The 26,254-nt window shown below is 60.5% G+C and overlaps 4 protein-coding genes across 4 annotated transcripts; all 4 read left to right on the forward strand.

Annotated features, from left to right (window-relative positions):
• The first annotated feature begins 569 nt into the window (after positions 1-569).
• Positions 570-6,377, forward strand: LOC131852556 (mitogen-activated protein kinase kinase kinase 10-like). Its single transcript, XM_059203236.1, has 2 exons — positions 570-2,231; positions 6,228-6,377. Exons 1-2 carry the CDS (start codon positions 570-572, stop codon positions 6,375-6,377), a joined length of 1,812 nt encoding a protein of 603 aa, XP_059059219.1.
• Positions 6,378-8,807: 2,430 nt separating this feature from the next.
• On the forward strand, positions 8,808-11,180 carry LOC131852557 (uncharacterized). The gene has a single exon (XM_059203237.1). It carries the CDS (start codon positions 8,808-8,810, stop codon positions 11,178-11,180), a length of 2,373 nt encoding a protein of 790 aa, XP_059059220.1.
• Positions 11,181-13,899: 2,719 nt separating this feature from the next.
• LOC131852558 (uncharacterized) lies at positions 13,900-14,196 on the forward strand. The gene has a single exon (XM_059203238.1). It carries the CDS (start codon positions 13,900-13,902, stop codon positions 14,194-14,196), a length of 297 nt encoding a protein of 98 aa, XP_059059221.1.
• Positions 14,197-18,410: 4,214 nt separating this feature from the next.
• LOC131852559 (uncharacterized) lies at positions 18,411-20,771 on the forward strand. Its single transcript, XM_059203239.1, has one exon. The coding sequence runs from the start codon at positions 18,411-18,413 to the stop codon at positions 20,769-20,771; it is 2,361 nt and encodes a 786-aa protein (XP_059059222.1).
• The last annotated feature ends 5,483 nt before the right edge of the window (positions 20,772-26,254 follow it).

Below are 26,254 nucleotides of genomic sequence, written 5' to 3' on the forward strand. Positions count from 1 at the left end.
TATAGTAGTGTCTGTTTGGGTGTTTTTTGGTGTTTTCTTTTTGGCGCTAGCGCAATATATTATCTTTCTTTCTTTCTTTTCTTTCTTTTCTTTTAATTGTTAAGTTAGTTAGGTTTTGTACATATATAGTTAGGTTAGGTTAGTTAGGTTACGATAGTATAGTAGTGTCTGTTTGTATTTGTTTGTTGTTGTTGATTCTTTTTATTTCTTTCTTTTCTTTTAATTAAATAGGTTAGGTTTTGTACATATACTTAGGTTAGGTTAGTTAGGTTAAGTTTCCTTTGTTTTGTTTTGTTTTCTTTGTTTCTTTTGCGCTGAGGTGGTTTGTGGTGGACTCACCGGGAGCGACAGGGGGCAACTCCTGTTTGCTGTGCCTGCTCCAGGGGAAACCCTGGAGCAGCCTGTGGAGGCGCTAGCCTCCGTATTACCCGCCCGACTTAGGTTGGGCGTGTTACTGCTGCCGACGACTTAAGGGAGTTGGCTGGTACTACCAGCCCCCTTCTTTTCCCGTCCCCCGCCGGGGGGACGAGGAGTACCTGTCCCTACCCCGGGACCTGGACTTTTGGTCCATGACGGACTCCGTCACATTGGCGGACGCCGACACGGTGCGGTCGGCGGCGAGGTCGCGGCCCGTCTCGCGAGCAAGGTCGCGGACATCTCGTCCCTCTTCGGCGTCGTCGACGCGCTCCACGCGCTCGACGCGCTCGATGCTGGTGGAGGACGATTTGTCCGGCTGCCTTGTGTCGAGCGAGGACGGGCTGGCGAAAGCGGCCGTTCCGAAGCGGCCGCACGTGGATGGACCGGGCCCTTCCGGGGCGGCGGGCAAGCCGTCCAAAATCCCCTGCCCGTCGTCCGGGAACGGGGTAGTCCTGGTGGTGCCCGTGGGCCGGGCCACAGAGAGTCCGGCAACGTCGCCGAAGTCCCGGCGACAGGAAAAGCGGGGGGACGACGGGGTGTTTGTCCGACCCTCGGAGGTTCCTGCGGGAAAGGGGAAGGTCCCCCAAAAGGACGACTCGCAGCCTGTGGCCGTCTTCAGGGCGGAGGCCCAGAGAAAGCTCGGGGCTGCCCTGGACACGGTGCACAGGTGCGGGAACTTAAAGGGGACCGACCAGAAGCAGCTGAAGGAGAGCATCAGCTCCGTGATGTTGATGGCGGAGGAACTGGACGGGAGTGCCGCCATCAACAGCGAGTTCACCGCGGGCGCCGTCAAACGGCGAATGTTGGAGGCGCAGGTGGAGGAGCTCCGTAAGGAGAACAAGGAGCTCCGAAGCCAGCTCCAGGCCCTCCAAGCCCAAATGCGGCAACTCGCGGCGAACTCGGGGTCGCAACCTCCTCTGGCTGCTTCCCGCGCGCCGCAGGGGTCTCCGAGGGTAAGGGCACCTGGCCCGACCCCCGAGCCGGACGAAGTCGGGGCCTTCAGGGCGGATATCATGAGGGCGACCGGGGAGCTAATTGATGCCCGTATCGGTGCCCAAATTGAGAAGGGCATCCGTGAAATCAAGGCTGCCCTGGGCATCAGCTCCCCGGCGTCGACAATCCGCCCTGAATACCGCCCGCCGCTACAAAGCGATGGGCGGTACGAGGTTTTGGCCCGCATCCCTGGCGCAGGGGGTCCGGGGTTTAGGGATGCCCCCCATCTGCGCGGGGCACAAGGCGCAGACTTCCCACCTTTGGGTGGTCAACCCGCTAGCCGGCAAACATCCGGCAGCCAACAGCCGGGGCCGTCGGGCGCAGGGCGCGCGCAGGATGGCTGGAATACAGTGGTGAGACGGGGCGGCAAAAACCGCAGCGTCCCTGAGAGGCAGACCCAGAGTACCCAAAGTACTCAGAGGAGCTCTGGGGCTCCCTCTCAGGGGAAGAAGGGCAAACCGGCCCCGCCGTCACCATCTAAACTGCGCGCGCCGCGCTCGGCGGCCGTAGTCGTGTCGCTCTGCCCGGAGGCGGAGGCTGCGGGTATGACCTACTCGAAGGTCCTCAAGGAGGCGAAGGAGAAGATCGACCTTGCCTCCTTGGGTCTTGGAAGTCTGCGCTTCAAGACCGCGGCTACTGGGGCCCGGATCCTGGAGATTCCAGGGTCCCAGACGGGAGACCAGGCCGACGCGCTCGCGTCGAAGTTCCGGGACGTCTTCCCGGAAGGTACAGGTCGCGTCGCCAGGCCCACCAAGACGGCCGAGATGAGGCTGATGGGCCTGGACGACGGTACCGACCGGGAAGAGGTGGCGGCCGCCGTGGCACAACACGGCGAGTGCACGGCGGACGCCGTCAATGTCGGGGAGATTCGGCGCGGCGCGTCGGGCCTGGGCACCTGCTGGGTGCGGGCCCCATTAGCCGCGGTCAAGAAAGTGACGACGGCAGGGCGGATTCGTGTCGGCTGGGTATCAGCCGCTGCGGAACTGTTGCGGCAGAAGCCGCTCCGGTGCTTCAGGTGCCTGGAGAGCGGGCACGTGGTGGCGAGGTGCTCGCACGAGGAGGACCGGAGTGGCTTGTGCTACCGGTGTGGGGTTCCCGGCCATAAAGCGGCCGGATGTTCGGCGACCCCACACTGCGTGGTTTGCGCAGCGGCGGGTCGCCCAGCCGACCACCGGGTGGGGGCCAAAAAGTGCCCCCAGTCCCGAAACAAAAAGAGGGGATCCGCACTGTCGTCGGCCCGCGGCAATGGCCGCCGGGGAGAGGCTGAGGTGATGGACACCGGTCAATAATGGCAGTCCATCGCCTCCTGCAGGGGAATCTCAACCACTGCGCGCGCGCCCAAGATCTGCTTCTGCAGAGCGCGGCGCAGTGGGGAGTTGACCTTGCAGTGGTCGCCGAACCATATCGTGTCCCACGAAGTGACCATTGGTTCGGCGACCCCTCTGGCCTGGTGGCCATTGTCGGCGCGGGCAACCCCGCGACCCCGCTCGTCAGCCGCCTATTCGGCGGAGCGGGGTACATAGGTGTGAGTTGGGGGGAAACCGTCGTTGTCGGGACATACTTCTCTCCGAACAGGACTCTCGCCGAGTTCGAGCAGTTCATGGACGGGCTGGGGGCCGCTCTGGAGCTATACTCGGCCCGTCCAATGATGGTGATGGGGGACTTCAATGCCAAATCCACGGCATGGGGCTCCCCCATCACCGACTCTCGAGGCAGGGTCCTGGAAGACTGGGCGGCCGCGGCCGGCCTGGTGGTGTTGAACCGAGGGTCGGCCGCCACGTGCGTGAGACAGCAGGGGGAGTCGCATGTCGACGTATCCCTCTGCAGTCCAGCGATCGCACAGAGGGTGCGGAGCTGGCAGGTGTTGGATGAGGTGGAGACTCTATCCGATCATCGGTATATCCGGATAGATGTTCTCCCCTCACCCGTAGCTCCGCACCCCGGTCGCCAGGAGAGGAATGTCCCACAACTCCCCAGATGGGTGTTGAAACGTCTGAATAAAGACGTGCTGATGGAGGCTTCCATCGTCCAGGCCTGGGTTCCGATACCGGAGGGGCCTGTGGAGGTCGACGCAGAGGTGGGCTGGTTCGGTGAGGCTCTGTCGCACATTTGCGACGCGGCGATGCCCCGAGCCGGCCCTCGACCTCCTAGGCGTCAGGTGTACTGGTGGTCGGAGGAGATAGCGGCGTTGAGAGAGGAGTGCTCCGCCGCCCGCCGCCGGTACACCAGGCACCGCCGACTCAGGCGGGGCCGCGACGCCGACGAGGAAGCACAGCTGTACGAGCAGTACAAAGAGAGGAAGAAAGCTCTGCAGCTGTCCATCAGCAGGGCCAAGGAGACAGCCAGGGAAGAACTCCTGGAGACCCTGGACAGGGATCCATGGGGGCGACCTTATAGGTTCGTCAGGGGCAAATTACGCCCCTGGGCGCCCCCGTGGCAGAGGGTCTCCAGCCGCAGCAGTTGGAGGGGGTGTTGGAGGAGCTGTTCCCGAGACAGCCTCCCTTCACACCTCCTCCGATGATGCCGCGTGGCAGTGATGGAGAGGCCAGCGGCGTCAGCGCTGCTGCGGTTCCTGCCATCACCGAGGAGGAGTTCGCCGCGGCCGTGGATAAACTCCGGGGCAAGAATGTCGCCCCGGGTCCGGATGGTATCCACGGCCGCGTCCTGGCCTTGGCCCTAAACACCCTAGGGGACCGACTCCGGCGCTTGTTCAATGCGTGTCTGGAGTCGGGACGGTTTCCCAATCAGTGGAAAGCGGGTAGAGTGGTCCTGCTCCGCAAAGCGGAGCACCCCGCAGGTTCGGTGGTTCCCTCGGCGTTCCGCCCCATAGTGCTGTTGGACGAGATCGGCAAGCTCTTCGAGAGAATCTTGGCGGGCCGACTCGTCCAACACCTGTCTCAGGTAGGTCCCGATCTCAGCCCGAAGCAGTTCGGGTTCCGAGAGGGGCGCTCGACGATAGACGCGATCTCGCGTGTGCGCTCCCTCTCGGAAGAGGCGACGTCCCAGGGTGGGGTGTTGTTGGCGGTCTCGTTGGACATAAAGAACGCCTTCAACACCCTGCCCTTTGCGACTATTAGGGAGGCGCTGAAATACCATCGCGCGCCTCCCTACATTCGGGACGTGATCGGGGCCTATCTCGAAGACAGGTCTGTGCTATGCACGGGGCGGAACGGTGTTGTAGTGCCGAGGGACATGCAACGCGGTGTTCCACAGGGGTCGGTTCTGGGCCCGATCCTGTGGAACATCGGGTATGATTGGAACCTGCGGGGCGCCCTTGTAACGGGCACTGACCTCGTGTGTTACGCGGATGACACCTTGGTCACTGCCCGGGGGCGGGACCTACGGGAGGCTACCCGCTTTGCCACGGCAAGCGTGGCACTGGTCGTCGGCCGAATAAGGAGGCTTGGGCTCCAGGTGGCGCTGGAGAAGACCGAGGTCCTATGTTTTCATGGGCCTCGGCGCGCGCCACCTCCGGATGCCCAGCTGGTCGTCAGTGGCCAGAGGGTGGGGGTCAAGCCCTGTATTAGGTATTTGGGGCTTGACCTGGACAGTCGTTGGAGCTTCCGCGCTCATTTCCGGAACCTGGTCCCTCGCCTTATGGCAGCCGCCGGCGCTCTTAGCTGGCTGCTGCCAAACGTGAGGGGCCCGGGAGAAGGTTCCCGCCGCCTATACCTCGGCGTGGTGCGGTCCATGGCCCTGTACGGGGCCCCCATCTGGGTGGGGGCCCTAGGCAGGGAAAATGTGGCCTGTCTTAACAGGCCACACAGGGCCATGGCCATCAGGGCCATTAGAGGCTACCGCACCATATCCGGGGAAGCGGCGGGTCTGCTGGCGGGGTCTCCTCCGTGGGACTTGGTAGCGGAGCTCCACGCGTCAGTGTACCACTGGCGCGCGGAGCGACGTTCCATGGGGGAGGCACCCGCTGGTCATGAGATCGAAGCGCGGAGGTCCGACTTTCGGCGGATCCTCAGGATCGAATGGCGGGCAAGGCTAATGAGCCCGTCAGCCGGCCTGAGGACCGTCGAGGCTGTCCGTCCCATCCTCAAACGGTGGATGAATAGGAGATGGCCACTGACGTACCGCATGACGCAGATACTGTCCGGGCACGGATGCTTCGGGCGGTATCTGTGTCATGTGGCGAGGAAGGAGCCGACGACCGGCTGCCACGAGTGCGGAGGTGTTGAGGACACGGCGCAACACACGCTGGACGAATGTCCAGCGTTCGAGAGTGAGCGCCGTGTCCTCACACGAATAGTGGGGGACGATCTCTCGCTGCCGAATTTAGTTCGGAGGATGGTCAGTAGCGAGAGATCGTGGCTGGCGGTGAGCTCCTTCTGCGAGGAAGTTATCTCGCGGAAGGAGGCGGCGGAAAGGGAGCGGGAGTCAGCTCGTCCCGCTTCCCTCCGCCGCAGAAGAGCCAGGCCTAGAGGTGGGAGCGTATCCAACTCCGCCCCCCTCTATCCCCCACTGGGGCCGGGGTGACTGCCTTGAGGGAGGCAGTCCCCCAATCCAAAGGCCCCGGAGGTGTGCGCGTGTACCCACACGCCTCCACAATGGAGTAGGGCGAAATAGGTCGCCCTAACCACAAAACGAGATGGGGCCTGCCCTACAACATCTACAGGGCGGGCCGTCGCCATCGGAGCTGGGGTAGAATGCACTCGCGATCCCCTGGCTCCGGCATAGGCGCTCGTAGGTACACCGTGTGGTTTTTAGTGAGTCAAGTCTCACACACCACCTCGCCTTCCCTCCGGCGAGGTGACGGTCTTTTGAAGATTTTCCACACGTTAAAAAAAAAAAAAAAAAAAAGGTTAGGTTAGGTTGGGGCGTGGGACAGGATGGGCAGCACCAAGGGGTGCCGTCCGCCCAAACAGGCGGCGAGAGTGGAGGAGATGGAGGCCGAGCCCGGCCCGTCACCTCCCACCACGGGCCTCGCGGCAGTCGATGCGGGGGCGTCGGCTGTCACCTAAGGCGGGATGAGGCCAGGAGTTGGCGCGCGTGGTGTCCGCGTGCGCCACTCAGGAGTATGCCCGCGCTGCCGGGGATCACGGTTGAATGTTTCGATCCCAACCCCGGCACCACAGCGCGCGGAGGACACCAAGGGGTTTTAGCCGGTAGGAGTCCGGCAGTACCCCCACGCTTCCCCCGAGGCGTGCGGGTCTCCATGACGGATTTCCCCTTGTTAAAAAAAAAAAAAAAAAGGTTGGGGCGTGTGGTCGGGCAACCTCCTAGTATGGGCCTGCCATTGGGAGGCTTCCCCATCCTCGTGGATACGTCCGCGGGGAACGGTGGCCGAGCAATGGTTTGGTTCTGGTACGCCCCGGGCGGGATAGTAGACGTTCCTTCGGGATACTGCTACTATGTCGGCCAGTAGCCCGGCGAGTAGGGGGTGGGCGCTGTTTAACGGCGCCCGTCCAATTATGGTGGCGTGCCACCTAGGCCGATTTCGGCGAGAGGGCGACGCGAGCGGCTAGGACAATGGGTCCTGACCCCAACCGGGACCCGTCCAGGCCGTGAGCGAAGCATTCGGGTCGGGTCCGGTGGTGCTTTGCGCATAGCCGGACTGACTCACACCGCAAACTTGCACTGGGTGTTGATGACAGGAGGTCGTCCACCTAGTGTGAGAGCGGGGGCCCTGGGTTCGCCCGGGGCTGCGAGGAGCCAACCTCTATAAAAAACCGCTCGCGGTCGGCGTCAGAGTTGATGAGGAGGACGGAGTTGCGGGCAGGAGTGCCCGTAGACGACGGAGTTATCTCTGGCCAAGACTGCGAGTGTACCTTCATACCGTAAACTTGCACTGGGTGTGATGACAGGAGGTCGTCCGCCCAGTGTGGGAGCGGGGCCCTGGGTTCGCTCGGGGCTGCGAGGAGACAACCTCTATAAAAAACCTCTCGCGGTCGGAGTCAGAGTCATGAGGAGGACGGAGTTGCGGGCAGGAGTGCCCGTAGACGACGGAGTTGTCTCTGGCGAAGACTGCGAGTGTATCTTCATACCGTAAACTTGCACTGGGTGTGATGACAGTGGTCGTCCGCCCAGTGTGAGAACGGGGGCCCTGGGTTCGCTCGGGGCTGCGAGGAGACAACCTCTATAAAAAACCTCTGGCGGTCGGCGCGGCTGTCGACGAGGAGGACGTCGTCCGGGCGAGGAGCGCCCGCAGACGACGGAGTCGACGCGGCGTGAGAAGACAGCGGGAGGATCGTTGCTAGGCGTCTTCGGACGCTGGGCAACACTCGAGGAGGCAACACTACCGGCGCCTACGGTTTAACCGTGTGGCGCGGTAGTGCTTATGGAGGATACGGTCCCGGAGGCGCATCGCGAATCTGGGTAAGTATTCACGAGTAGGCAGCTCCCGATTTTAACATGTTAAGATCGGGAGTCCTATCTGCGGAGGACATCCCCGGGCTGCGCCTTGGTGCGGCTTGGTGGGCAGACTGCTGACGGCGCAGGGAGTACGTCGCCGAAGGTAAGTATGCGTGTGTCGCCCCGACCCGTCGGGGCACCGGGCGGAGCGGTGCCTTCAGGACCGCTTCCGTCCGGCGGGAAGGCTATACGCGGTCGCGGCTGCGGTGCGCTTCTAGCGCAACGCAGCGGCGATCGCGGCCTTTGCGTGGGGGGCGGAAGGTGTATTTTCACCCGAAGCCCCAACTTGGACACTCGGAGCGGAGGATGTAGGGGCATCCGAAGTTCCCAGGAGGCGAGTGATCCGTGGAGTGTGGGCGCGGAGTGGTCCCCGCGCCCAACTTCGGCGGCTCCTTCACTGGAGACCCGCGGCCGGAGTGCGGTCGAATGCAAATGCGAACCCGCACGAAGGCGTCTTTCGTGGTTCATGGAGGAACACCGAGGGGTTTTGGTGGGTCGGATTCGTCCAGTCCCACAGTATTCGTCCGCTCCCCTTCATAAAGGCGGACGTTTCGGTATTGAAACCTTTCCCCTCGTTAAAAAAAAAAAAAAAAAAAAAAAGGTTGAATAGGAGATGGGGCGTGAGTCGGGCAACCTCCAAGTATGGGCCTGCCATTGGGAGGCTTCCCCATCCTCGTGGACACGTCCGCGGGGAACGGTGGCCGAGCAATGGTTTGGTTCTGGTACGCCCTGGGCGGGATAGTAGACGTTCCTTCGGGATACTGCTACTATGTCGGCCGATAGTCCGGCGAGTAGGTAGGAGTGTATATAGTGTATATAGTTAGGTTAAGTTATTTATTTGTAAATAGTTAGGTTAGTTTTGTAAATTCTTCTTGTTTTGTCTTCTTTTGTTTTTTCTTCATTTTATTTTTGTTTCTTTTTAGTTGTTTTAGTCTATTCTTTTCTATCCTTTGTTCTTTCTGTAGTTTTGTTTGTTTTCCTCTTCCTTTTCTATTTTTGTATGCGGGACCAAACCCGGGTAAAAAAGGAACAAAATGAGAATGGCCGAAAGTAAAAAACATATACTCCAGGGAGGTACCACCCGTAAATCGGGTGGAGAATCCTCCACCGTCGCACCGGGTAAGCCGGGGGCGGTCAGCCCCATGTATCTGGAGGGGGCAACCGAGGCCAGAAGAGGGGGAGTGGTTGGAAGTGAGAGAGAGGTAATGGTGGTTTTGAGGAGAGATTGGGATTTGGACAGGAGGAGCAGGAGTGAGTGTGACGAGGCAGAGTACTACATGGAGCGCTCTGACTCGTCACTCTCACTGTACTCTGAGGATGGCGCTGTAGGAGGAGGCGAGCCCAGCACATCTCGGGCTTCGCTGCGCAAACGCAGAATGATCGAAGTGGAGGTAGACCCGGACTTGACATTCGATGAGGAGGTGGAGGTCGTGGAAGTGGTCGCGACCCCAAGGCCTAAACAAAGGCCGCCACCGACCCGAGACCCGGATTTGGAAAAGGCGAAGGCCGATTTGGCCGCCGCCACTCGGAGAGAAATGGAGACGAAGGCAACACCTGCACCGAAGAAAGCGAGTGCTCCGAAATCGGCGGCGCGCCCTACCACCCGCAGACCCTCAGATGAGGATGCGCAGCGCGCCGACGTGTTAGTGTCGGAGATAAAAGAGAGTGCCCTCAAGGTTCTAGAGGCAGTGAGGAAATCCGGCCACTTGAAGGGCACAGTAGTGAAGGAGATAAAGGACGCCGTCGCTACCATCCGCGCGGCGTCTGAATCTCTTGACGGGAGGACAGCGTCAACCGAGTGCGCAGCTCTGCGCCGAGAGAATTCCCGGTTGTCACGTGACTTGGCGGACATGCGGGAGATGATGACCGCAATGAGGGAAGAGTCCGCCAAGTACTACGTGGAACTGAGGGATTTGAAAAGGAAAACCATGGGGTCTGCCGCCCAGAGCTCCGACGAGCTGGCGATGCTCAAGGCGGAGAGAGCAGAGTGGGAACGCGAGATTGCCGCAACCCGCAACTCCTTCGAGGAGTTAATGAAGAAGAGTTCTGAGGACCGGTTGGCGTTGTCAAAGGCGCAAAGTGAGTTGGCGGCAGCCAAAGTCGCACTGGCTAACCAGCCACAAAGTGCGGCCATGGACGTGACATCCGGCGCCCAAGGTGTTGAGTCGAGCGAAACGCCACCCATCACCGAGGGCGCCGAGGCGAGAATAGTCCGCCAAATCGGAGACATTTTTAATGCCCGGTTTGAGCGGATTGAGGAGCTTGTGGGCAGGACTCAAAAACCGCCGCCTAAAAAGACCACGGCTGCACCCCGAACACCTGGGGCAGCCAAGAAAGGAGGAAGTACGGCCCCTGTAGCCAGTACTAGTGGAGCAGGGGTGAGCGCCTCGCAGCCGGCGCCATCCTCATCGGAGCAATGGACGACCGTAGTCCGGCGAGGAAAACGGGCCAGTGCAGCAAAGGGTCAGCAGTCGGCCCCAGCCACACAGGCGCCCACAGGTGGGGCTAAGACGGGCCAGAAGAAGGCCACCACGGAGGCTGAGAGTGAGGCCACCAGAAGGAAAAGGGCACGGAAGCGTCAATTCCGTCCCCCGCGATCCTCGGCGGTAGTTTTAACACTGCAGCCGGGGGCCGAGGAGGCGGGATCGAGCTATAGCTCGGTGCTCCGAGAGGCCCAACAGAAAATCCAGTTGGACGCCCTCGGAATCACCGAGTTGGGCTTTAGGCTGGCCATAACGGGGTCTCGCATACTCGAGGTGCCGGGACCGGTGGAGGAGAGTGGCGGGAAGGCGGATGCCCTCGCCGCAAAACTGGCCGAAGTGTTACCGGCGGGTGTGGTCAGCGTGTCCAGACCAGTGAAGTCCGCGGAATTCCGCATCCTGGATCTCGACGACGCTACAACGGCAGCTGAAGTGGTGGCAGCCGTTGCGCGCGAGGGAGACTGCGCCGAGGCCTCCGTGAAAACGGGGGAGATCCGGCGCTCTCCCTCAGGGAGTGGCTCCATCTGGGTGCGCTGCCCTGTTGGTGCTGTCAAACGGCTGGTCGACGCCGGCAAGCTGAGAGTGGGGTGGACTATGGCACGGGTGCGGTCTTTGGACCCCCGGCCGATGCGGTGCTTCCGCTGCCTGCTCACAGGTCATGTGGGCCAGCGGTGCACCGCCAAGGAGGACCGCGGCGGAGCTTGCTTCCGCTGCGGACAAGACGGCCACAAGGCCGCATCGTGCACCGCCCCCTCGCCGCACTGCCCCTATTGCGCAGCGGCGAAGAAGAAGGCGGACCACCGTATGGGCAGCACCAAAGGGTGTCGCCCGGCGAAAGTGGCGAGAGTGGAGGAGATGGAGGCCGAGTCCGGCCCGTCACCTCCCACCACGGGCCTCGCGGCAGCTGACGCGGGGGCGTCAGCTGTCACGTAAGGAGGTATGAGGCCAAGAGTAGGCGCGCGTGGTGTCCGCGCGCGCCACTCAGGAGTGGGGCTGAAGAGCCCGCGCTGCCGGGGTTCACGGTTGAATATCACTTTGATCCCGTAACCCCGGCAACAAAGCGCTCGGAGGACACCAAGGGGTTTTAGCCGGTAGGAGTCCGGCAGTACCCCCACGCTTCCCCCGGGGCGTGCGGGTCTCCATGATGGATTTCCCCTTGTAAAAAAAGAAAAAAAAAAAAAAAAAAAAAAAAAAAAAAAAAAAAAAAAAAAAAAAAAAAAAAAAAAAAAAAAAAAAAGGTTGGGGCGTGGGTCGGGCAACCTCCTAGTATGGGCCTGCCATTGGGAGGCTTCCCCATCCTCGTGGATACGTCCGCGGGGAACGGTGGCCGAGCAATGGTTTGGTTCTGGTACGCCCCGGGCGGGATAGTAGTCGTTCCTTCGGGATACGGCTACTATGTCGGCCAGTAGCCCGGCAGGTTGGGCGGGTTTAGGATTCCTATGCCTCGACAAAAGTCGAGGACCCCGGAGTTAGGAACCCGCCCAACTTCTCTTTTAGTCTTCGTTTTGTTGGTTACGTCTTCTTTTGTTTTGGTTTGTTTTTTCTTCTTTTGGTTCTTGTTTTAATTTATTTTGGTTTTGGTTTTTCTTTGGTTTTATCTGTCTTTGTCTGTCTGTTCGTCTTTTCTGTCTTTTTGGTTTTCGTCTCTCTTTCTTTTCGTCGTTCGTGGCAGGAGTCCGGGACCACACCCGTAAAAAGGAACACTATGAATGGCTGAACGTAAAAAAAGGATACCCCAGGGAGGTACCGGTCGCTCTGCGGCCGGAGAATCCTCCCCCACCGCACCGGGTTTGCCGGGGGTGGGCCGTCCCAAGTACTCTGGGGGGGACGCGGACAGCCGGAGGAAGGAGTGGGAGGATGAAGTTAGGAGGTGCGTTGAGGCCGTGAAAGGGATTGAGGAGTTTGAGATCCACGTGGCCGGCATGGACTCCGAGTGCACGGAGTCCGGATTGTCGGCTGCGTCGGAGGACTGCCTCAATTCCATGTCCGTAACATCTGAGGACTGCCTCAACGTAAGGGTGAGCACTTCGCCCAAACGTGTCCGGCGGAAGAGGCGCGTCGTCGAGAGGCCGCAAGACCTGGACTCCGACGACGACGTCGAGGTTGTAGAGGTGGCGAAGCGGGTCCCGAGCCCGAAAGCCGAACTGGGGAAAGGGAAGAGCAAGCGTGCCACCCGAATGGAGACAGAGGGTTCGGCGTCTGACGCTGGGCCCTCCAGAGCCGTCTCCGCCCCAGTAACAGAGGTCCGTCGCGCTGATGAACTCGGCGCCACCATCGAGGATAGTGCCCGGAAGGTTCTTGCCGCGGTCAAAGTATCCGGCAACCTGAAGGGCACTATTATAAAGGAGATCAAGGACGCCATCGCCAACATCATGACGGCGTCCGAGATCCTAAAGGAGAGGTCGGCTGATGTCGAGGTGACTACCCTCAGCCGAGAGAATGCACGCCTGAGGAACGACTTGGCACATGCTAAGCTGATGTCCAGCGGAGCCATCGAAGAGGCGAAGGCCGATAAGCGGGAGATAAATGCCCTCCGAAAAACGGCACATTCTTCTGCCATCTTGGCTGAGGAGATTGCCCAACTCAAGGCCGAAAGGGAGGAGCTGCAGCGGGAGGCCCGGGAGAGCAGAAGGCTTCTTGAGGAGCTGAAGAAGACCAACGCTCAGACTCAGGCCTCTCTGCTGCAGGCGCAGCGCGATTTGGAGGAGGCGAGGACGGCCATCGAGCTCCCGCCAGTTACCATCGGGGGGACGGCGGCGGAAGCGCCGGAAGGTGCCACGCCCCTCACCCTATCGGAGACAGCCGAAGACCGGATTATCCGGCGAGTAGGCGAGATTATGGACGGCCGCTTCGCCGAGATGGAGGAGCGGATCTCGGCGAAGCGCAAGCGGCAACCCAAAGCCGCCAAGAGTTCGCCTGCTGCCGGATCATCCGGCCCAGCGGCCAATAGGGCCCCGCAGAACGGGGAGCCCATCGGGGGTGGAGACCCACAACCGTCGACTTCAGCCAATCGGGAGGGCTGGTCGACGGTAGTCCGGCGAGGGAAGCGCAAGGGCGCTGGCGCTAGCCAGACGGCTCCTGCCAATGCGCGCCCGTCGAAGGGGCCACGCGGCGGCCCAACAGAGGCACCTCCGCAGCGGAAGGCACCCGCGCGGAAGAAGGTTAAAGCACGCCCCCCTCGCTCATCGGCAGTGGTGTTAACCATGAGGCCGGGAGCCGAGGAGAGGGGCGTCACCTTCAGGTCGGTGCTAACCGAAGCGAAGGCCAAGATATCCTTGGCCCAGCTCGGTATCACCGACCTGAGGTTCAAAGTAGGGAGAACCGGGTCCCGTATCCTGGAGATCCCCGGAACGCACACAGGCGAGGCGGCAGACGCGTTGGCCGCCAAAATCGAGGAGGTCCTGCCCGAGGACACCGTCCGGGTCTCCAGGCCAGTGAAGTCGGCCGAGCTGCGCATTGGAGATCTGGACGACTCGGTGATGGTGGCCGACGTGGTCGTAGCCGTGATGCGTGAGGGGGTTGCCTGGAATCCTCGGTGAAAACCGGGGAGATCCGGCGCAACACCCAGGGAACGGGATCCGTGTGGGTGCGGTGCCCTGTGGCCGCCGCAAAGAAGTTGGCCGAGGCCGGCCGGCTTAAGATAGGGTGGGTGATGGCGCGGGTGCAGTCGCTGGACCCGCGTCCCCAGCGGTGCTATCGCTGCCTCCTTACGGGACACGTGGGAGTGCGATGCACCGCTACGGAGGACAGCAGCGGAATATGTTTCCGCTGCAGCGAGCCCGGCCATAAGGCCGCGCGCTGCGCCGCGCCATCGCCGAAGTGTCGGTATTGTGCCGCGGCGGGTCGGAAATCCGACCATAGAGTGGGCGTCACAAATTTGTGTCGCCCGCCTAAGGCCCGAGCCGCGGCACGGGCCACACGCGGGGGGGGGGAGTCGATGGACACTTGAGTAAAATCAGGTGTGCATCGACTCCAAAATTGACCCTAGGGTGGAGGATTGTTAGGGCAATCCGAAGCTCACCGGGGAGGCATTAGGGTCTGGAGGTGGCGTGCAGAGACTGTTCCCTGCACGCCTAGATGGAGGTCCCTTCGATGGGAACCATGCCGGTGGTCTTGGTGAATGCTTATGCGTATCCCATGGCCACGGCGATTATGTCGAGGAGGAACAGTCGTCAGGTTTTTTTTTTTTTTTTTTTTTAGCAGGTAGGAGTCCGGCAGTATCCATTCTTCCCTAAGGGAATGGTTCTCCATGATGGATTTTCCTGACGTGAAAAAAAAAAAAAAAAAAGGTTAGGTTAGGTTAGGTTAGGTTAGGTTTTTTCCGAGAGGGGCGCTCGACGATAGACGCAATCTCGCGTGTGCGCTCCCCTCTCGGAAGAGGCGACGTCCCAGGGTGGGGTGTTGTTGGCGGTCTCTCTAGATATTAGGAACGCCTTCAACACCCTGCCCTTTGCGACTATTAGGGAGGCGCTGCAGTACCATCGCGCGCCTCCCTACATTCGGGACGTGATCGGGGCCTACCTGGAAGACAGGTCTGTGCTCTGCACGGGGCGGAACGGCGTTGTAGTGTCGAGGGAAATGCAACGCGGTGTTCCACAGGGATCGGTTCTGGGCCCGATCCTGTGGAACATCGGGTATGATTGGAACCTGCGGGGCGCCCTTTTAACGGGCACTGACCTCGTGTGTTACGCGGATGACACCTTGGTCACTGCCCGGGGGCGGGACCTACGGGAAGCTACCCGCTTTGCCACGGCAAGCGTGGCGCTGGTCGTCGGCCGAATAAGGAGGCTTGGGCTCCAGGTGGCGCTGGAGAAGACCGAGGTCCTATGTTTTCATGGGCCTCGGCGCGCGCCACCTCCGGATGCCCAGCTGGTCGTCAGTGGCCAGAGGGTGGGGGTCAAGCCCTGTATTAGGTATTTGGGGCTTGACCTGGACAGTCGTTGGAGCTTCCGCGCTCATTTCCGGAACCTGGTCCCTCGCCTTATGGCAGCCGCCGGCGCTCTTAGCTGGCTGCTGCCAAACGTGAGGGGCCCGGGAGAAGGTTCCCGCCGCCTATACCTCGGCGTGGTGCGGTCCATGGCCCTGTACGGGGCCCCCATCTGGGTGGGGGCCCTAGGCAGGAAAATGTGGCCTGTCTTAACAGGCCACACAGGGCCATGGCCATCAGGGCCATTAGAGGCTACCGCACCATATCCGGGGAAGCGGCGGGTCTGCTGGCGGGGTCTCCTCCGTGGGACTTGGTAGCGGAGCTCCACGCGTCAGTGTACCACTGGCGCGCGGAGCGACGTTCCATGGGGGAGACACCCGCTGGTCATGAGATCGAAGCGCGGAGGTCCGACTTTCGGCGGATCCTCAGGATCGAATGGCGGGCAAGGCTAATGAGCCCGTCAGCCGGCCTGAGGACCGTCGAGGCTGTCCGTCCCATCCTCAAACGGTGGATGAATAGGAGATGGCCACTGACGTACCGCATGACACAGATACTGTCCGGGCACGGTTGCTTCGGGCGGTATCTGTGTCATGTGGCGAGGAAGGAGCCGACGACCGGCTGCCACGAATGCGGAGGTGTTGAGGACACGGCGCAACACACGCTGGAAGAATGCCCAGCGTTCGAGAGTGAGCGCCGTGTCCTCACACGAATAGTGGGGGACGATCTCTCGCTGCCGAATTTAGTTCGGAGGATGATCAGTAGCGAGAGATCGTGGCTGGCGGTGAGCTCCTTCTGCGAGGAAGTTATCTCGCGGAAGGAGGCGGCGGAAAGGGAGCGGGAGTCAGCTCGTCCCGCTTCCCTCCGCCGCAGAAGAGCCAGGCCTAGAGGTGGGGGCGTACCCAACTCCGCCCCCTCTATCCCCCACTGGGGCCGGGGTGACTGCCTTGAGGGAGGCAGTCCCCCCAATCCGAAGGCCCCGGAGGTGTGCGCGTGTACCCACACGCCTCCACAATGGAGTAGGGCGAAATAGGTCGCCCTAACCACAAAACGAGATGGGGCCTGCCCTACAACATCTACAGGGCGGGCCGTCGCCGTCGGAGCTGGGGTAGAATGCACTTGCGAATCCCCTGGCTCCGGCATAGGCGCTCGTAGGTACACCGTGTGGTTTTTTAGTGGGTACAAGTCCCACACACCACCTCGCCATCCCTCCGGCGGGGTGACGGTCTTTTGAAGATTTTTCCACACGTTAAAAAAAAAAAAAAAAGGTTAGGTTAGGTTGGGTTGGGGCGTGTGGCCGAGCGGCTAGGACAATGGGTCCTGACCCCAACCGGGACCCGTCCAGGCCGTGAGCGAAGCATTCGGGTCGGGTCCGGTGGTGCCTTGCGCATAGCCGGACTGACTCACACCGCAAACTTGCACTGGGTGTTGATGACAGGAGGTCGTCCACTTAGTGTGAGAGCGGGGGTCCTGGGTTCGCCCGGGGCTGCGAGGAGCCAACCTCTATAAAAAACCGCTCGCGGTCGGGTCAGAGTTGATGAGGAGGACGGAGTTGCGGGCAGGAGTGCCCGTAGACGACGGAGTTGTCTCTGGCCAAGACTGCGAGTGTATCATCATACCGTAAACTTGCACCGGGTGTGATGACAGGAGGTCGTCCGCTCGGTGTGGGAGCGGGGGCCCTGGGTTCGCTCGGGGCTGCGAGGAGACAACCTCTATAAAAAACCTCTCGCGGTCGGAGTCAGAGTCATGAGGAGGACGGAGTTGCGGGCAGGAGTGCCCGTAGACGACGGAGTTGTCTCTGGCGAAGACTGCGAGTGTATCTTCATACCGTAAACTTGCACTGGGTGTGATGACAGTGGTCGTCCGCCCAGTGTGAGAACGGGGGCCCTGGGTTCGCCCGGGGCTGCGAGGAGACAACCTCTATAAAAAACCTCTGGCGGTCGGCGCGGCTGTCGACGAGGAGGACGTCGTCCGGGCGAGGAGCGCCCGCAGACGACGGAGTCGACGCGGCGTGAGAAGACAGCGGGAGGATCGTTGCTAGGCGTCTTCGGATGCTGGGCAACATTCGAGGAGGCAACACTACCGGCGCCTACGGTTTAACCGTGTGGCGCGGTAGTGCTTACGGAGGATACGGTCCCGGAGGCGCATCGCGAATCTGGGTAAGTATTCACGAGTGGGCAGCTCCCGATTTTAACATGTTAAGATCGGGAGTCCTATCTGCGGAGGACATCCCCGGGCTGCTCCTTGGTGCGGTTTGGTGGGCAGACTGCTGACGGCGCAGGGAGTACGTCGCCGAAGGTAAGTATGCGTGTGTCGCCCCGACCCGTCGGGGCACCGGGCGGAGCGGTGCCTTCAGGACCGCTTCCGTCCGGCGGTAAGGCTATACGCGGTCGCGGCTGCGGTGCGCTTCTAGCCCAACGCAGCGGCGATCGCGGCCTTTGCGTGGGGGGCGGAAGGTGTATTTTTCACCCGAAGCCCCAACTTGGACACTCGGAGCGGAGGATGTAGGGGCATCCGAAGTTCCCAGGAGGCGAGTGATCCGTGGAGTGTGGGCGTGGAGTGGTCCCCGCGCCCAACTTCGGCGGCTCCTTCACTGGAGATCCGCGGCCGGAGTGCGGTCGAATGCAAATGCGAACCCGCACGAAGGCGTCTTTCGTGGTTCATGGAGGAACACCGAGGGGTTTTGGTGGGTCGGATTCGTCCAGTCCCACAGTATTCGTCCGCTCCCCTTCATAAAGGCGGACGTTTCGGTATTGAAACCTTTCCCCTCGTTAAAAAAAAAAAAAAAAAAAAAAAAAAAAAAAAAAAAGGTTGGGGCGTGTGTCGGGCAACCTCCAAGTATGGGCCTGCCATTGGGAGGCTTCCCCATCCTCGTGGATACGTCCGCGGGGAACGGTGGCCGAGCAATGGTTTGGTTCTGGTACGCCCTGGGCGGGATAGTAGACGTTCCTTCGGGATACTGCTACTATGTCGGCCGATAGTCCGGCGAGTAGGTAGGAGTGTATATAGTGTATATAGTTAGGTTAAGTTATTTATTTGTAAATAGTTAGGTTAGTTTTGTAAATTCTTCTTGTTTTGTCTTCTTTTGTTTTTTCTTCATTTTATTTTTTGGTTCTTTTAGTTGTTTTAGTCTATTCTTTTCTATCCTTTGTTCTTTCTAGTTTTATTTTGTTTTCTTCTTCCTTTTCTATTTTTGTATGCGGGACCAAACCCGGGTAAAAAAGGAACAAAAGATGAAAATGGCCGAGCGTTTAAACAAAATACTCCAGGGAGGTACCACCCGTAAATCGGGTGGAGAATCCTCCACCGTCGCACCGGGTAAGCCGGGGGCGGTCAGCCCCGTGTATCTGGAGGGGGCAACCGAGGCCAGAGGAGAGGGAGTGGTTGTGAGTGGAAGAGAGGCAAAGGTGGTGTTGATGAGGGACGTTACTTTGGATAGGAGGAGCAGGAGTGAGTGTGACGAGGCGGAGTACTACATGGAGCGCTCCGACTCGTCGCTCTCACTGTATTCTGAGGATGGCGCTGCAGGAGGAAGCGAGCCCAGCACATCTAGGGCTTCGCTGCGCAAACGGAGAATGATTGAGGTGGAAGTTTACCCGGATATGACATTCGATGAGGAGGTGGAGGTTGTGGAAGTGGTCGCAACCCCAAGGTCTAAGCAGAGGCCACCACCGAAGGACCCGGACTTGGAGAAGGCGAAGGCCGATTTGGCCGCCGCCACCCGGAGAGAAATGGAGACGGAGGCAAGACCCGCACCGAAGAAAGCGAGTGCTCCGAAACCGGCGGCGCGCCCTACCACCCGCAGACCCTCAGATGAGGACGCGAAGCGCGCCGACGTGTTAGTGACGGAGATTAAAGAGAGTGCCCTCAAGGTTCTAGAGGCTGTGAGGAAATCCGGCCACTTGAAGGGCACAGTAGTGAAGGAGATAAAGGACGCCGTCGCTACCATCCGCGCGGCGTCTGAATCTCTTGACGGGAGGACAGCGTCAACCGAGTGCGCAGCTCTGCGCCGAGAGAATTCCCGGTTGTCACGTGACTTGGCGGACATGCGGGAGATGATGACCGCAATGAGGGAAGAGTCCGCCAAGTACTACGTGGAACTGAGGGATTTGAAGAGGAAGACCATGGGGTCTGCCGCCCAGAGCTCCGACGAACTGGCGATGCTCAAGGCGGAGAGGGCAGAATGGGAGCGCGAGATCGCCGCAACCCGCAACTCCTTCCAGGAGTTAATGAAGAAGAGTTCGGAGGACCGCTTGGCGCTGTCAAAGGCGCAAAGTGAACTGGCGGCAGCCAAAGTCGCACTGGCGAACCAGCCACAAAGTGCGGCCATGGATGTGACATCCGGCGCCCAAGGTGTTGAGTCGAGCGAAACGCCACCCATCACCGAGGGCGTCGAGGCGAGAATAGTCCGTCAAATCGGGGACATTTTTAATGCCCGGTTTGAGAGGATAGAAGAGCTCATGGGCAGGCCTCAACAACCGCCGCCTAAAAGGACAACAGCAGCACCCCGAACACCTGGGGCAGCCAAGAAAGGAGGAGCAAGTACGGCCCCTGTAGCCAGTACTAGCAGAGCAGGGGTGAGCGCCTCTCAGCCGCCGCCCTCGACACAGGAGCAGTGGACGACGGTCGTCCGTCGTGGGAATCGCGCCAGGGGGGCGAAGGGCAAGGAGTCTGCCCCAGCCACCCAGACGCCCACTGGAGGGACGGGACCATCCCAGAAGGAGGCCCAAAGTGAGGACGCCCGGAAGAAGGCACGCAGGAGGCAGTTCCGCCCACCGCGCTCCTCGGCGATAGTGTTAACACTGAAGCCGGGAGCTGCGGAGGCGGGATCTAGCTACAGCTCGGTGCTCCGAGAGGCCCAACAGAAGATCCAGTTAGGGGCCCTCGGAATCACCGAGCTGGGCTTTAGGCTAGGAATAACGGGGTCTCGTATCCTAGAGGTACCGGGCCCAGTGGAGGAGAGTGGCGGGAAGGCAGATGCCCTCGCTGCTAAACTTGCCGAGGTCTTACCGGCAGGAGTAGTCGGCGTAACCAGGCCAGTAAAGTGCGCGGAAATCCGCATACTGGACCTGGACGATGCTACAACGGTAGCCGATGTGGTGGCAGCCGTAGCACGAGAGGGAGACTGCGCCGAGGCCTCCGTGAAAACGGGGGAGATCCGGCGCTCTCCCTCAGGGAGTGGTTCTGTGTGGGTCCGGTGCCCGATCGGGACGGTGAAGCGGCTGGTCGACGCTGGCCGACTCAAACTTGGGTGGACAATGGCGCGGGTGCGGTCCTTAGACCCCCGGCCGATGCGGTGCTACCGCTGCCTGCTCACGGGTCACGTGGGCCAGCGGTGCACCGCCAAGGAGGACCGCGGCGGAGTCTGTTTCCGCTGCGGTCAAGACGGCCACAAGGCCGCATCGTGCACCGCCCCTTCGCCACACTGCCCATACTGTGCAGCGGCCAAGAAGAAGGCGGACCACAGGATGGGCAGCACCAAGGGGTGCCGTCCGCCAAAACAGGCGGCGAGAGTGGAGGAGATGGAGGCCGAGTCCGGCCCGTCACCTCCCACCATGGGCCTCGCGGCAGCCGATGCGGGGGCGTCGGCTGTCACCTAAGGCGGGATGAGGCCAGGAGTTGGCGCGCGTGGTGTCCGCGCGCGCCACTCAGGAGTGGGGCTGAATAGCCCGCGCTGCCGGGGTTTACGGTTGAATATCATCATGATCCCGTAACCCCGGCACCAAAGCGCTCGGAGGACACCAAGGGGTTTTAGCCGGTAGGAGTCCGGCAGTACCCCCACGCTTCCCCCGGGGCGTGCGGGTCTCCATGATGGATTTCCCCTTGTAAAAAAAAAAAAAAAAAAAGGTTAGGTTGGGGCGTGAGTCGGGCAACCTCCAAGTATGGGCCTGCCATTGGGAGGCTTCCCCATCCTCGTGGACACGTCCGCGGGGAACGGTGGCCGAGCAATGGTTTGGTTCTGGTACGCCCCGGGCGGGATAGTAGTCGTTCCTTCGGGATACGGCTACTATGTCGGCCGATAGTCCGGCGAGTAGGAGTAGGCACCTCTTTTGTCTTTTCTGTTTTCGTCTTTGTCTTTTCTTTCTTCGTCTCTTTTCTGTAACTCTGTTTTCTTTTCTTCTTTTTCGTCTTTGCCTACTGACAAGTCAGGTCCGGTGGGTGCTTAACTGCGCAGCCGGACAGCACTTCGGTGCAACTGGCTTCAAACCGTAAACCTGCACTGGGTGTCGGTGATCACGTCTATCGGCCCAGTGTAGGAGCGGGGGCTCTTGGCTTAACCGCCCGGGGCCGCGAGGAGTCAACCTCTATAAAAAACCTCTTGTTTAAGCTCGGTGCCCGGCGAGGGACAGGTCGTCTTGTGGAGCACGCTGCTGGAATTTCATTTCGGCTAGCGTGTTCCCCGGGGCGTCCGGGTCGGAGGAGTAACTTCGGCCGCGAGGGCACCACCTTCTGAGAACTAGCCGCACTCAGTCGTATGAGGCCGCAGATAGGTATAGGAGCTCTGCCTACTGTGCAACTTTCTCCACTACTCGTGGGAACAAGATGGAAATGAACAAAAAAACCAATGACGAGGTGTCCGAGAAGGACGTAGCGACGATGGTGTCCGCGAAGGACGGTGTGCGAAGGGAGTCCGAGAAGGACGGAGTTACTTTGAAGGAGTGCGCGGTTGTGTTGACTAGGAGTGACCGGACTGACTTTGAAGAGGCTGGCCCCAGCCGGGAACAAATCTCGGACCTGGAACACTGGGCCAGAAGGACAAGATCCAGGTCTGTTCGCGGGATCGACTGCGGTTCTTCGCGGGCGAGCTCGTGCACAGGCCTGTCTGATATGGACCTGGACGAGACATTGCCACCAGGGCGCAAAAGGCGTCTCTCGGAGGCCTACTCGGATGAGACATCGGCGGCGGAAAACCGCCCACTTAAGGAGGGGAGAAAGAAGGCCGCCGGCCCTAAGTCACGGGTGTCGGCGCAAAAAAGAAAAGAGCTGGAAGCCTTCCGCTATGAATTCTTCGACGGTGGAAAGGATGCGCGGAATGAGGAGGCTGCAGAGATCATCCGCAGGGTTCGCCTGTCGGTTCTCGACCATACGGCGGTCATAGAAGACGCCATCCGGAGGTCCGGAAACCTGAAGGGGACCTTCGTTAAGACAATGAAGGAAGGGCTGACCGGGATTAATAGAGTAATGAGCACCCTGGAGAGTGACTCTGTCCCGAGTTCGGTCACGTCCCTGATGGTCCGGAACCTCCGGCTCCAACAGGAAGTAGGCGAACTTCGCAAGGAGGTAGCCAAGCTCCGCACCGCAAAAGCGGCCGGGCCGGCGAAGAAGGCGGAAGCACCCCAAAACGAGGAGCTGGGCACTCTTAGGGCCCAAATTATGAGGGACGTCGGCAGCACTGTCCGCACAATTGTGGGGAAAATGATGACCCAATTCATGGAGGAAGTCCGGGAAAAGATTGAAAAATCCCCCCTTCCCAGTGCAGTACAAACCGCACCAGCGGCAACAATCTTGGAGCAGTCCCAAGACGCGGTGGCCTCCCAGCCTGCCCCAGAAGTAGGAGGTCGGGGTTCTGACCCCCCAGGCCAAAAAGGCGGGTCCAAGGCCAAGACAAAGAGGGCGAGCAAAACTGCGCCCCAGGGACAACCCCCAGCAGTGGAATCCCCGGCTATTCCAGCCACACAACCCACCGCCGGCAGCTCGTCATGGGCTAAGGTGGTGAGGGGAAGTCGGGGGAAGATGACCACGGTCCCCCAAAACCAGGAGACGGCCACCGCCACTCAGGCGGCAAAGAAGGCTAAGGAGACGCCCAAAAAGAAGATGAGTCCGCCGCTCCCTGCAAAGTTACGGCTGCCCCGCTCTGCGGCGGTGGTCATAACCATCGGGGAAGCGGCTGAAAAAGAGGGCGTCACTTACGCCAACATCCTACGCGAGGCCAAGGACAAAATAGATCTCCGCCCCCTCGGAATAGACGGCTTGCGGCTTCGACCCGCGATTACCGGGGGCGGATACTTGAAGTCTCCGGCACTTCCAACGCCGAGAAGGCCGATGCGCTTGCGTCCAAACTCCGGGCCCTAATCCCGGAAGATGTGGCCACGGTCTCCAGGCCTTCAAAGACCGCGGAAATGCGGGTCATGGGCCTGGACGACTCTTTGACGCCGGAGGACATCGCCGCCGCCGTTGCGCATGACGCAGAGTGCAATGCCGAGGAGGTAAGGGTCGGCGAAATAAGGAGGAGCAGCCCTAAAGCCTTGGGGTCTTGCTGGGTCCGCGGCCCGGTGGGGGCCGTGAAAAAGGTCACCACTGAGGGGCATATCCGGCTTGGCTGGGTGTCCGCAAAGGTGGAGCTGCTGCGGCAAAGACCGCTGCGGTGCTTCCGGTGCCTACAGAGTGGGCATCCTAGAAGTCAGTGCACGCAGGAAGAAGACCGCAGCGGTCTATGCTACCGATGCGGGGAAGCCGGACATAAAGTCGCCGGGTGTGCCGCGACCCCAAGATGCGCACTCTGCGCGTCGACGGGCCGTCCGGCGGATCACTGGGTGGGGAGCAAGAAGTGCACCCCGCCCAGAAGCAAAGGAGGGAAACGGCCCGCCTCACAGGTCCCAGGCCGTAGGAGTGGTGCAGAGGAGGGGATGGACATCAACTCCCCTCCTAGCGATCGAGGAGGCAGGGGCGGCGCAAGTTGCCCCTAGATCGCTACCGGGCCGGGGTGACGACCGCGGGGGCGGTCCCACTCCACCGAACTAGGCCCGAAGAAGTCGCGCGCATGTCCCCGCGCGCCTTCCCCAGGGAAGAAGGGGGGAAGTGGTGGGTTCCGGTAGGGAACCCGCAGAGATGGGGCCCGCTACTAGGTGGGCCACCGCCGTCGGAGTTGCGGTCGACTATAATCTGATCCCGCGACTCCGGCACATGGCGTTGGATGAGGGACATCTTGGAGTTTTTAGTGAGTAGGAGTCTCACAGTACCCGCGGGCTTCCCCGGGGCCGGCGGGTCTCCATGACGGATTTTCTCCAAGTGAAAAAAAAAAAAAAAAAAAAAAAAAGGTTAGGTTAGGTTGGGGCGTAACATCGGTCAAGAAGGTCACGACGGCAGGGCGGATCCGGATCGGCTGGGTCTCAGCCGCTGTGGAGCTGCTGCGGCAGAAGCCACTCCGGTGTTACAAGTGCCTCGAGAGCGGGCACGTGGTGGCGCGGTGCTCGCACGAGGAGGACCGGAGTGGCCTTTGCTACCGGTGTGGGGCTCCCGGCCACAAAGCGGCCGGATGTTCGGCGGCCCCACACTGCGTGGTTTGCGCAGCGGCGGGTCGCCCAGCCGATCACCGGGTGGGGGCCAAAAAGTGCCCCCAATCCCGGTCCAAGAGAGCGAGGGGATCCGCACTGTCGTCGGCCCGCGGCAATGGCCGCCGGGGAGAGGCTGAGGTGATGGACACCGGTTAATAATGGCAGTCCATCGCCTCCTGCAGGGGAATCTGAACCACTGCGCGCGCGCCCAGGATCTGCTTCTGCAGAGCGCGGTGCAGTGGGGAGTTGACCTTGCAGTGGTCGCCGAACCATATCGCGTCCCACAAAGCGACCATTGGTTCGGCGACCCCTCTGGCCTGGTGGCCATTGTCGGCGCGGGCAACCCCGCGACCCCGCTCGTCAGCCGCCTATTCGGCGGAGCGGGGTACATAGGAGTGAGTTGGGGGGAAACCGTCGTTGTCGGGACATACTTCTCTCCGAACAGGACTCTCGCCGAGTTCGAGCAGTTCATGGACGGGCTGGGGGCCGCTCTGGAGCTATACTACATCAGAAGGAGCAGCCCCAAAGCCTTGGGGTCTTGCTGGGTCCGCGGCCCCATGGCGGCCGTAAAAAAGGTCACGGCGGAGGGTCACATGCGGCTAGGATGGGTGTCCGCGAAGGTGGAGCTGCTGCGGCAACGTCCGCTGCGGTGCTTCCGATGCCTACAAAGTGGGCATGTCAGGGGGCAATGCACACAGGAGGAAGACCGCAGCGGGCTTTGTTACCGATGCGAGAAGGCGGGCCACAAAGTCGCAGCGTGCACCGCAGCCCCCAGATGCGCAGTATGTGCGTCCCAGGGGCGTCCGGCAGACCATTGGGTGGGGAGCAAGAAGTGCACCCCGCCCAAAAGGAAGGGGGAAACGGCCGCCTCACAGGTCCCAGGCCGTAGGAGTGGAGCAGAGGAGGGGATGGACACCTCCCCTCCCAGCGATCAAGGAGGCAGGGGCGGCCCAGGCCGCCCCTAGATCGCTACCGGGCCGGGGTGACGACCGCGGGGGCGGTCCCACCCCACCACACTAGGCCCGAAGAAGTCGCGCGCATGTCCCCGCGCGCCTTCCCCAGGGAAGACGGGGGAAGTGGTGGGTTCCATAGGGAACCCGCAGAGATGGGGCCCGCTGTAGAGTGGGCCACCGCCGTCGGAGTTGCGGTCGACTATAATTTGATCCCGCGACTCCGGCATATGGCTTTGGGTGAGGGACATCTTGGAGTTTTTAGTGAGTAGGAGTCTCACAGTACCCGCGGGCTTCCCCCGGGGCCGGCGGGTCTCCATGAGGGATTTTCTCCAAGTAAAAAAAAAAAAAAAAAAAAAAAAAAAAAAAAAAAAAAAAAAAAAAAAAAAAAAAAAAAAAAAAAAAGGTTAGGTTGGGGCGTGGGTCGGGGCCCTAGTATGGGCCTGCCATTGGGAGGCTTCCCCATCCTCGTGGATACGTCCGCGGGGAACGGTGGCCGAGCAATGGTTTGGTTCTGGTACGCCCCGGGCGGGATAGTAGTCGTTCCTTCGGGATACGGCTACTATGTCGGCCAGTAGCCCGGCGAGTAGGTTAGGTTGTATATAGTGTAAATAGTTCAGTTATTTATTTGTAAATAGTTAGGTTTAGGTTGTATAATTGTAAATAGTTTTTCTCCTTGGTTTTCGTTCTTCTTCGTTTTATTTGTGTTGTTTTCCCTTTCCTATCCTAATATTCTTTCTGTCCCCTTATTCTTCGTTTTCGTTTTTCGTCTTTCGCGGGACCTCACCCGGTTAAAAAAGGAACACAGGAGACATGACAGATGTTAAAAATGACAAATTACCCCAGGAAGGTACCAGC

The sequence above is a fragment of the Achroia grisella genome, unplaced genomic scaffold, assembly GCF_030625045.1.
Source record: "Achroia grisella isolate CSIRO2021 unplaced genomic scaffold, CSIRO_AGI_Agris_v1 utg8557, whole genome shotgun sequence".
Taxonomy (NCBI): domain Eukaryota; kingdom Metazoa; phylum Arthropoda; class Insecta; order Lepidoptera; family Pyralidae; genus Achroia; species Achroia grisella.